This window comes from Trachurus trachurus (genome assembly GCF_905171665.1).
Source record: "Trachurus trachurus genome assembly, chromosome: 12".
NCBI lineage: Eukaryota > Metazoa > Chordata > Actinopteri > Carangiformes > Carangidae > Trachurus > Trachurus trachurus.
In genome coordinates this window covers 18113603-18125993 of record NC_139908.1, presented here as the reverse complement: position 1 = coordinate 18125993, position 12391 = coordinate 18113603, and the positions used below count along the sequence as shown (strand labels likewise).

The window sequence follows — 12391 nt, the reverse complement described above, 5'->3', positions numbered from 1 at the left end:
AACTGGTCAAGCTGGGTGACTGGTACAAAATGATAAACTTGAAAGGCACTTTCATGTCTTTGTGGTTTCTAGGCACAGGAAGGTCCAACATTTTGCCTTCACAGCAAGTTACTTTTCAGATGCTCCATTTTTCTAAGTGTGGGCACACTGAGAGAAACAGGGGATTCTACCATCGTGTAAACAACGTCATCGAAGATGTGGCCCATGAAGCATCCTCCCAGATCATTTTTAGGCGTACAAAGCCACGTTTTGGTGAAGGGCTGATGTGAGGAACCGTCTGAACACACCAGAGGGACGGCAGAGAAGTGGAACAAACAACGATAATGTTTTTTTCAGGTTTTGAAGTGTCAATGTTTGTATCCGACGTTTCCTCCCAACAGTAAAAAACCATCACTGAATTTGCTCCACTTGGAAACTCCAAATATGTTTCAGCCATGACATGTACAGACTGCCAGTATTTGAAGATTTAAAGGGATAGTTCAACATTTTGGCAAATTGGCCCATTGCCATAATCCCTATAGTCTTAGAAGTAGGTTCATTACTTTTAATTGTCGGTGCACACTATTTTTAGAACGGCGGAGCAGAGCCGCGAGCTGCTCAGAGCTACGCTACGGAGGCTAATGGGATTTCTTGGTTTCCCTCATCAAACTCACAATCCAACAACTCCAAAACGCTCTTGTGGACAAGTTATGACCTGCACATTCACAGTTGTCTCTGCTCCGCCGTTCTAAAAATAGCTTGCACTGACAATTAAAGGTAAAGAACCTAGAACCTAAAACTACTACTACTCCTATAAGGATTATGGCAATGGGACAATTTGCCAAAATGTTGAACTATCCCTTTAAGATTCTGGTTCAGATATAGGCAACAGATATCAAACCATACATTTTCATTTGTAGATCCACCAATATTTTTCTTTGTACTGGTGTAAAATGTGTCACATCCAACACAAAGACGCTTTTGGCAGATTATTATGAATAAAATATTAACACTATAAAGTCAAAGAAATGTTCATAAATGTACCAGCAACTGTGAAAATGTTGTGGTTTTACATAGATTCTTAAGAAAAAATACTACTTATGCTATAAAAACTGTGTTACCTGGACCAACTCATCTATTAGTCGCAATTCCATGGAACAATGTGGACATTTTTGGTTGTGCATTCATCACTGGGTCTGGCAGTGTTGCTTTGGATTTACTGGCCACACAAAGTGGGGCGAGGCACTACAACAAGAGTAATGGCCCTCAGACTACAAGCTTCACAGAGGCTGCAGGACAACTTTGGACTGTATGTATCATACAGCTCTATCCGAAAATATAGGAAAGCATCCACCTTGAGTATTATTTCCTCTGCCATGATAAGTAGAAGAAAATTGCTGCTCTTACTGTACAACAGTTTTTCATGCAGCGATACTGCAGTGTTTGTTGTGTCAGAGTTCCCCCAAATAAAAAAGTTTGTGGTTAAGTTACTGGAGGAAACTATCTATAATAGTTTTAAAAAATACAGTATCAGGATAAGTCAACTGAAATGCATTCATGTGCTTTCATAACTTTGAAATCTACTGAAAATCTACAACTAAGGTAGAGTGATAATACCCTGTAACAACCATTGGCAGAGACTGACATCATCTAACTACAGACAAACCATTCAATGTTTGGCTTTTGTTTAATGCTCAATACGATTTAATGATCCTCAACCTTACTGATTCGCTTCTCTATTGTGTTGAATGTCGTCCATTTGAAATGCAAAGTGAAAAGAGAAGCAACACCACTGATACGACACAATAGACGGCAACTACTCCCTCGGGTTGAAAATGATGAGCTGAATTCCAGTTATTTTCTTCCAAAATGGTTCGATGAAGCTGGGAAACATAGGGTTAGTGCTCAGAGGTAGCGCTAGGTATATATGAAATTAAAATACAACAAAACAAGAAATTAAAGTCCAAGGATGGGAGAGCTAATTCTGTTAATGTGACGGCATTTCTTTTAAAGCTTTGTTTGAAACTGAAAACCACACACTGCGGAAGAAGTGTGTACTGGTCCTGATGAAAACCCTGTCAGATGCAGCCCAACTGACCTTTTGGAAAACCAGAAAAAATTGATTCAGAGCTAAGATGCAACAGACCATGTCCTGATGTCAGGCTTGTTGGCATCCACCTCAGCATCGAGTCTGGGTATTTCACACTGATAAAAAAAACAAACAAATGATTTAGGCATGGTGGGTTTGTTGTGTACGCTGTTCTGTTTAAAGACTGTCTTTTTAGGTTGTGCCACCTCTGAACAGATTGAAAGCCTACATCAATTTGATGTGTTTAAGTTCAAACTCTCCCCCACACACGGTCTTAGTTTGATTACAAATTATGGCTTACGCAAGCTGACAATCAATGTGTTTTGTGCGCAATACGTGTCAGAACATGGCGAGACAAAAGGAAAAAAGACAGACACATCTGTTCAAGGTGAAAGGTAAACCTGAAGCAAAACGAATAAATAAAGAAATAGAAAGTGATCCATTTTAGTGCTCTTGTTCTAGTCTTCAACAGAAATGTAATCCCCCCCGTGCAGATTTCAGAAAGAGTTTGAGCGCAGTGTGAAGACAGAAGCGGAGAGACAGAAGTTGGGATGAGCAGGAAAACAACAAACGGATGTTGCCCTGAGGAGTGAGTCTGGACAAAAAAAAACGCAGCTCTAATGGGCTTGAGATTCTGAAGATGATAATTAGCTTTTAAAAGCCAAGAAGAAATTAAACATCTCTAATATTTACAGCCAACATTCACAATGTATTATTGTGAAATACAAGCCATATACACGTCAGCTCATTTACAGCTCTTGGTTTTTTTGCGCCTGGCTCCTTTAACCTCAGTCTGGACTACATAATATATGTGTGATGATGATGATGATGACGATGTATTGCCACTGACCACTTTACAGTCTGCCTGGCTCTCAAAAGGCTTGCTTCATTACTCATGCAAAACATAAACTAAAAAATGGAAAACATTATATAAAATTCAGTGTTAATGAGACGGTTTGGGAGTGTTTTGTTACATCGCCAAAAAAGGGTTTTTCTCCCCCATTAGCAGTCACATGACAAATTGATTCATTTATGCTTTGGATGGTGAAGTTGCTTGTTTTTAATGAATGCATTTAGTTGGATTTGCTGCTCAAACATAAACTACATGATCCTCTAGCCTATTTAAAAGACATCCATCGTCTTAACTTGGTCTTTGAAAAGCTTAAATGACAAAATATCCTATAAAGCCTCATGGATTTAGTCTGTCCCAGTGAGCCCCAGTTGCCTTATTAGCACAGGATATATACTATGTCAGCACACTGAGGAGGAGGTCGATGGTGATGTCAATGGAAATCCCCTCACATGCATTTATTTATTGGAGGCTATTTTACTCTTATTAATTATTTCGTTTTGAAAGAAATTAAATTATCTTTACACATGGATAAGCTCCTTTTTTTCTGTCATGCATAGTGCTGTGGCACTCTGCTTCATTCACTGGACTGCAGAGCGGTGTTAACATTCAGAGCAAGTATTAGACGTAGACTGCACTTGCTCTTTTCCTGGACGTTCAAGAGTAGCCCAAGTAGGACAGGAGAGGAGACCTGGCAACCCTACTGCCCCCCCGGTATGTTTGGGTGTGACGGGGGGGGGGGGGACACACATACACACACACGCCACCTCAGGTTCACTGGTGTAAGCAGGTGGGGAAAAAAACTTCCAAGCCCCCCTCCCTTTTTCCCCCCGTAAGCAGGTAGACAAGGGTAGAAAACTTACCACCCCCATGTCCAGCTGCTCGGTCGTCAGGGAAGGAGCCGCTCCAGTCACTGGTAAAAACCACAATATCGGCACCAGCAGCAGCAGCATCTCCGGAGAAATATTCCTCATCCACTTGTGAAGAACCAGAGAAACCATGATGCCCTATGACAGGCTGCTCCTGCAGGGCTCAGACACCGACCCCGACAGCTGCATCCACGGGATAAATCACACGCCGACGCTCCGGTAAAATTTGCCCGAGTAGTAGTCTACCTCACTGTTGAGCGCAAACACATAAAACACATTAAAACTGACGCAGGTAAAAACACTTAAGACCATGAGGGCAGTTTCTCCCCCCCCCCCACCCCCGCAAAACTACACTGACAACTTACAGGTAAGTGCTCATGGTCACAGATAAACTGTGTATGTTCTGGTCTTATATCAAGTCTATCTGAGGCTAAATCCCCTGGAGCGAGAGGCTCGAGCTCCTCTGTCGGTGCTTGTGTCTCGAGCTCTGACTGACTGGAAGCAGCTGTGTGCGGTTGTGTCGCGAGCAGCAAAGATCAGCTTCAAGCCCGCCACAATCGCCTGTTCCACTTCCGGACACAATTCCCAAAATAAAAGTCTCTCGGCTGGACTTTAAACTATCTGTAATTAATGATTCAGTCGCAATAAAACTTAACCAGTCGGAAATTTAGGTGCCTACCTATTATTGTAATATCACGGATTAAGCCTCCAATCATAGCACTGTAATTTATTATTGGTTAACATTTTGACTGCTATAATGGAATTATGCAGTTTTAAGAGTTCAGAGTTTAGGCTACAACATTAGACCAAAGCCACTTGAGAATATTTTATATTTCATTATACTACTGTTTTGTTTTGTTTTGTTTTTTATTGCTTTGTATGTTATTTATTGTTTTCTCTTCTTTTTCCTCATTGGTGATTGCTGCTGCAGTGCTGAAAGTTTCCCAGTCATGAAACCGATAAAAGAATATCTTATCTTGTGTATATTATACTAGTAAATATATTTTACATCACCTCAGATTGTGATTATCTGTACCAACCTGAGGCCACCTTTGGCATTACTGTAATTACTGTAGTCAATTTAAATTAAATTCAACCATTTGAATTGTCAACTGAATTAAACACCATGAGCTGTAGATCAACTTAACGGCTAGACTATATTCATGGTTGTGCATTTTGCATTGATTCGGAAATTTTACTGGGTTTACCTATAGACGTTTCATTACCATATGAATTTTTATAAGATAACACTATCCTTAATTTTATCCAAACCCACAATGTGAAGATGTGTAAGACTAACTCATTTGATCTATAAGACCATACCCGGTTGCCTTTTATGTAAAGATTTCTATACTATAAAATAAAAGATTTCAGTGCTGTCACAGAAAATGTACCCTAAAAATCCCACTCTGCTCCTCTGTGAATCTGAGATCCTGCTTTTATTTTGAAATTAGATTCTCAAACTTCCAGTATGTTGCCACTTGAGTTTTTCTCTGACTTTATTTAAACAGCTGTGAGAGAATTTGAATTAGGCTTGAGGCGCCTTTTATTTGATCTCTTTGGCCTTTAATCGTGATTCATGCAAAATAGAAATCAGTTAATCAGGGTAATTAAAGAATGGCCATGTTGTTACAGTAGTAATATGATCTAATATGATTTTGGAAAATGCACTGGATGACACATCAATGCTAAATAACTGCTTCTTCTGCTGACTAATAATATTGCTTTCATAAGCTGTTTACTCTCACCCAAACAGTTTTGCTAAGTAATTTCGGTGGAGTTTTGTTTCCTCGATATGACTCACTGACAGACATGATTGCCATGCCTAAGGTTAAACAAACATCCTAAAATCCTCATTTAAATTAAATGAAGTCAAAGGAAGCCTTGGGACGTTAACAACAAGCAATTACATTTTATTTTCTTGGTTTGAAAAATAGTGCATCATGTTATGACAAGCAAGACTCTTGAACTGGAAGAAACAAGTTCAAGCCCTCAATACAGCAATTATCCACCCTCATGAAATGTTCTCCACCTGAACTGAATCCTTATTAGATATAGTGGCGCTGACCTAAAGATGACCCTGCACCGGTGCACTCAGATGTCTCAGTGGAGGCTATACACGTAAAAAGAACATTTTCCAGTGAAAATTCCAAACGGTGTCAAAAAATTATCGCTAACGCTGTTGAGTCAACGTTAACTGCCTCCACAACATCAAGGTGAATTATTATTTTAAATCTTGGATCACAACACATGCAACTCGGTGTCCACCCACCTGCAGGCGCCCACATGCAAGCATCTTAACTATTCTGTGCCTGCTTTGATAGACAGCCTCCTTAACCTTACTGCACTGTCACTAATGATTCACAGCTCTCCATTATAATACCACAGCCTCATGGCTAGACTGCAAAGAAATGCATAATGAGTGCATGGGCAGGAGCACCCACATATACAAATTAAGCTTATCCAGTTGATCTGCCGAAACTATTACATTTCCATATCAAATAGTTTTCTGTGTAATATTTAACAGATATGTCATTATTTCCCCTGCCAGGTTAGACAGGTTTTGTGACTGTTAGTGACATTAAAGTCCCAGGGGTCCCATAATGTGCTGGGGAAACACTTGAAATGAATTGACATCCAATTAAATGCAAATATTGGCAGGAGTTTGCTTCTGTAGGTGGAGAAAGTGCACAGTTCTCTTTGTACCCCTCATTTCGCTCCTATACAAAAGAAGAAAAAAAAACACCAGAGAAAAGCACAAAATTTGCTGAACTGCTGAGATAATCTGCATGAAAACATTACAGTGAGGAGAACAATGCATCAAACCGCCCCGTCAGCCCACTCTTTGCTTACGCTGCAGAGGGATTAATTCAATTATTGGTATAAATTATGTTGGTAATTATCAGAATTCGCCAGATAATCCAGAAAGAGTTTATGATCAATCAGTCGATCAATCAGCCCATTCCACAAAAAGGGTATACGCGCATGCATTCTTCATTTACTGGGCCCATTACTTATTCTTATCCATTACAGCAGTCATTCATCACTGGTCCAGAGAAGAAAGACAAGAAAAATATGTCCTTTGCTCAGCAGCATTAAGTTCTGCTGTCTCAACTGACAAAACCTGCATAAAGGAGCTTCAGTCATTCAGTTTTATATTAACAGGCGGTTAAAACATCCATTTACTCATCTCAGTCTGTGGTGCACATTTTACCTGGAGTGTTTCCACATCTTCAGACGATTTCCCCGAGAAATTTAACTCATTTACTTCGGTCAGATCGTATAATTATACAGGAAAGCTCGTTGCCCAGAGTGGACGTGGACTGAATTGAGTTTGTTGGATGCTACTGTAATACAATCAGATCAAATGTTTATTAATAAAGCATGTGATGGTTGATCTCTTGCTTTCTGTACCATCAAACCATATTACACCGTGTGATTGCTTTTGTCTTGTTTAGTTGGATGTGTGCGATTATTGAAACAGTGTTTGCTTGTAATGGTTAATACCATAATTCCCAGCTAATGTATTTTGCATTCACACTGTCTGCTCTACTCAATGTACTATCCCATTAGTCAAGTTAACATTGTGATGTTAAAAACCAACATATCATTCATTAATCTCTTTATCTTATCTATGCTGTGTGCGTGTGCGTTAAATTTTTAGTTGTGATGTGCATCTCACAAACATTGATAAAAATTCAGACTCATCTCTTTTCTTATGTTGGTGAGGATTAATTGAAATAACCTTCAAAGAAAAAAACCCAGCAGAGTATCCAATATCATGATGTTTTGCCTCACCTTGTTGTGTGTGTAAACAGCTGTAGCTGAATGAAAATGCCCAAGACTAGCTAACAGCTTTAATGATTTGTTCATTGTTTAAATGATGGAAAGACACTAAAATACATTGTGTGCAAAGCTTCTTATTGTCTCGAATCCTCCCCCCTAGCTGCTGCTTGTGGTGCAAACAATAAAGGAGCATCACAAAAGACTCAATAAGCAAACAATTAAGAGATTGCAAAAAGAAAACTGGAATGAAAATGAATCAGGTTAAATGTTTATAAAGGATGTTTATGCAGTGTCATGTTCAACCAGCACAAGGAGACACTGCAGTAATAAGTACTTACTGTACTGTAAAGCAACATCAGCTCCCTAAACCCATCAACAGATAACTGTTTTAGGTGAAACCTATTTGAATGTACCAGAAATTATACTCTGGGCCTCTATGGAACCAGGAACTTTACTCCTGTGCCAGATTTGTATCCAGAGGGAGGTGTTTCAAAGGAGATTAAATATGAAAACTGATTTGGTTTGAAGATTGGCTGTAAGATGTGCAAACTGTTCTAAAAGATTAGGGGCTTTAATTGCAAATGTGGTATCACTCTTTTGGGAAATGAAAGGAGACAATATTGGCAGATTTTTAAATGTTATGACTAATGGCAGCAGTATCCATCCATTGCAGATAAAGAGGACAAAAGAGAAAGGTAGTCATTTGTTAGTGATTGACTCTGTGACAGCAATTTATACAGAGGCACTGATGGGCGGGGCACTCATATCAACTTTGTGTCAAAATATACATGTTCATGACAGTGTAATTTCTCTTAGCTCATAAATATTTAACTACAATAATTTAAATTATTATTATTTAAACTAGCTATCATTCAAGTAGGTTGTGTAATTTGGCCTGACTTCCTGGTTTTTCTCACACACCTTACAGTACAGTAAAGTATGGTACACCACAATGCACATGCACTTAGATGTGTGGCAGTACTTCTTGAAAGGCTTTCCCCACACTTATCTCCAGAAACCAATGCATACTATCTTATACAACTTTTCTTTTTCAAAAGCAGTGTGTATTTTATGTCACAATACTGAGCACATTCCACAGCTTTATTTACCTCTTTATTGTTGTATAACAGCGAGTGAAAGAATACATGTTTTCATAGAAAAGGTCCTCTCGAGTTGTTCAAAAATGCCATTTTTCTCCTCTACAAAACAAGCACAGGGCATTAGGAAACAAAAAAAAGACACACAGTATTCCTCCCAGGATGCATTGGGCAGGATGAAGAAAAACACCCTGAGGTTGTTGGTCCATCATGCGTCAAAGAGAAACTCAGTTTTGATAAATGCAAATCCAACATCTGTCACCCTGGAGAAGTTTGAATGAGGAGAACTTTGCCATACGGCAAATACATTTATGTAAAAATGGATGGACTTTTTTACTTTCAACTTAATGTGCTCCTCAATCAATGAGAGGAATAGATAAGTGATAAATGTTACATGGTGAAAAGGCCAGACAGTAAGTCAGATCCGTTGGTCAAGGATTGATGTTGTATGCGCTGATAATCTCTTATGTATAATTTCCAGTTGTCAGTACTTGTTGTCCGTACAATAAATATATAAAAAAAACACTCCTTTACAGAAAAGCTGAAATTATGCAAGGCTACAGAAGCGCCACTTCACAGTGTGGAGAACTGTACTCCTCTTAAAGTAAGGGCCTCATTTTAAAAGCCCCTCTAGAGCTGCATTCCACCGCAAAATTGCTTTGCGTGTGTTATTGTGATGAGTGTGTGTGCATCTGTGTGCCTTCGAACAAGATTTGAGTTACACTACTGTACCTCTTATAGTCGCTGTACGTCCATTAACATAATGATAAAGCATTATTCTTTCTACTAGCACTTGGAGCCTTTATCTATATCCTTGTCCCCTGGAAATACCAGGGTATCTATTCAAGTCATACAAGGACAGCCATTTTTAAAATCTCCTCCTCTGGGATCAATAAAGTCTGTGTAATATTTTATAAGGGACAAACCCCTTGGATTTATTCATCATGCTAAAACAAAGGCATTTTGATTAATACCTGCGGAAGAATTCGATTTTTTTTACCCTAGATATTCCTTTACAAAATGAAATTCATGGTGATTGTGTATCAGAAAAGTTAGAGATTTGCAGATTAAAGCATTTTGTTTTTCTGAGAGAAAGGTTATGAAGATCAGATTGATACAACTCCCATATCTGTTCGTTAAATATGAAGCTGGAGGCAACAGATAGGTTGAGACTAGTGGGGAAACATCTCACCTGGATCTGTCCAAAGATAACAACATCTAAAGCTGATGTATCTCTTATACTATCCCACAAAAATTAAGTCTGCTCTGATGTTGCTGAGCAAACAGCACAAGTTCTAACCAAGAAATAATCGTATTCATAATGACCCATAAACCTGTAACTTTTGTGTCTTTTCAGAAATCAACCAAAAACAGATCTAGTGTGTTAACTGGCTTCCAGTCTTTTTTAGCTAAGCAGAAAACAGCTGAAGCTGCACATGCTAATTTGAATAACTGTGACATCAGCTATAAACCCTTTTCATGCTGTTATTATCACATCAATAGGCATCAAAATCTACCTGAAGTTCTGTTTCTGTGAAGGCTGTTGTATAGAATGGACTACGGTGACATGAAAACCCCACACAGGACTGAACCCACTCTTCTGAAATCTTTTCAAACGGTCAGCCAGAGATGCTGCTGCTCTCCTCCCACTGACTGGCAATCCAAAAAAAGAAGTTTTTTTTTATTTTTTATTTTTTTAAAGCTAAAGTGAGAAAGTCAGTAAAGTTGGCATCACTGTCCTCTGGTCCCGGCTTCATATTTAATTTATGAGAACGATATTAATCTAACTTCTGGCAGGAAAGCAAATGAGCAACCATTCCCTTAAATACTCCCATAAAAAACCCATTCATACTGACAGAGAAGTTACATTTCCAAGACCTTCAACAGATGATACATCACAAATAAACATTCTCCATGAGCATAACGTAAAGCCAGATGGAAGAAATATGTGTTCAACGCTTACACCTAGAGAAACAGGTTTCCCTCCCTGTCCTCTAAAGATTGTATCTGTTACTGTCAGTGTTACGGCAGCTGAAGCAGCCCCCACACTTGCTCCCACCTTGTTACAGTGACTGCTCTAATAGAAAACGTGCTCTGTGTTAAGAACTTGTTCGTCTCATCGGTAGGACCTCAGCATGAGCCATCAGTGAGAGTCATCAATGATTTAGATCAACAGCGCTCTCCTCGCTCCTTAACAGGATCCGCAGGTGTGCTGGCACTATCATTCATCACTGAAACATTATCAATTCTCCTCCAGTTTTCCTACAGTAGCGCTACAAGCGCCGGCCCTTCCTTCACTCCATTCTCTCTCTCTCTCTCTTTCTCCCTGCCATTCCTAACAATGTGCAGCATCTTTTTGTCAATGGGATTCACCGGCTGTTTAATTGTTATGCTGAGCAGTGTAATTAATGATCTGTAATGGAAATGATTTTCTTTTCTTCTGTTTAATTGGGGACAGTAGATACATAAAAAGTCGGAGAACATGAGAATGTTCAGCTACTCTAAAAGCTTTGTTCAGACCATTGATAATTCAAAGGCCAATTCATGTGTAAATGTGACTACAAGGCTCCACATGGGCCTACTGTACGGCCCGGAAATACATGTGTAAATTTGTGACAGCGTGGACTGTATAGCAAATGCACTGACTGTGCCAGCTCAAAATGGACATGAGGATGGTTTCAACCAGTTTCTCAACATTATGTTCCTCTGAATGCACACACTACAATAGACTGTGAAGCCACATACCCACCATTTGTGACAATGACTTCACAACTGTGATTTCCCCAGACAGGAGATCTCACACAAACTCACGTAATCAAACGTAAAACAAATATGCAGCGAAAGACAAAAAAGGAGGAAAAACTGTATGGGTGAAATCCTGGCTAAGAAGACAGGCTTGTACACTTACAATGCAAATGCAGCAACTGGTTGATGACACTTCCTGGTCCACTGTTTAGTATAGCCAGCCCAAGACTGTGCACAATGTTTTCTTTTTCTTACCTTCTCTTGTCCTTCTCTTCTACGTCTTGTGGTGCTTTATCGCCTCCGCCTGGAATGAAGTCAAACAGAAGAAAGTCAAACAGACCTCAGCTATGACTCAAACTATGTGACCAGCAAAAGGTCTGTTGACACAGAAAGTGTTTTACGCATTAACACGGAATTTTGTTTAATTCATTCAACCAGAAATCGCATCCGTGATGTTTTATTGTTGTGCGGAAATGGTGTCTTTTGTCAGAATTTGTCAGTTGTTTTTTCTGTACACAGTCTTAAAAAAAACACACTTCATTTCATCTGCATTGGTCACCATTTTCCTGTCACTTTCTTCCTTTAATGTAGCTAGATAGCTGCTCTGGAAGATGTAGTCTCTGTTTTCAATACCACATTGGCTGACTGTGTTGTCAGCTGGCAGTAAACAGCTGTCAGTGGGCACAACACTCAATCTATTTGAATCACTGAACAAATCTAAGATGTGGGCGGAAATTCAGAGGTCTGGTTCCATGCTCAGGAATGGGAAAGGTGTGACAGTATCTCCACAATGACCCAAACCTCTGAATAGACCTGGCAAGTAGCCTACAATATTTTTTGAAGCGGTAATGGAATTTGAGAAATACATTTCTTAAGGTACTAAAATCTGATTTCCTGTTTCCATTTCAAAGCAGCATAAAATGTAAAGCTAAGATACACAGACCACCAGCTCTGAGCCAGGTAGATAGTCGGCCAG

General features: G+C 39.3%; 1 protein-coding gene across 1 annotated transcript in view; it reads right to left on the bottom strand.

Moving 5' to 3' along the window:
* mmp17a (matrix metallopeptidase 17a) overlaps window positions 1-3919 on the bottom strand; it is a gene marked incomplete at both ends in the record, with an annotated part of 86852 nt that extends 82933 nt beyond the window's left edge. The window contains one exon of the mRNA XM_083983040.1: window positions 3782-3919. Coding sequence (XP_083839166.1) covers window positions 3782-3919 — 138 coding nt within the window. The remainder of the gene's footprint in view (window positions 1-3781) is intronic.
* Window positions 3920-12391: the final 8472 nt, after the last annotated feature.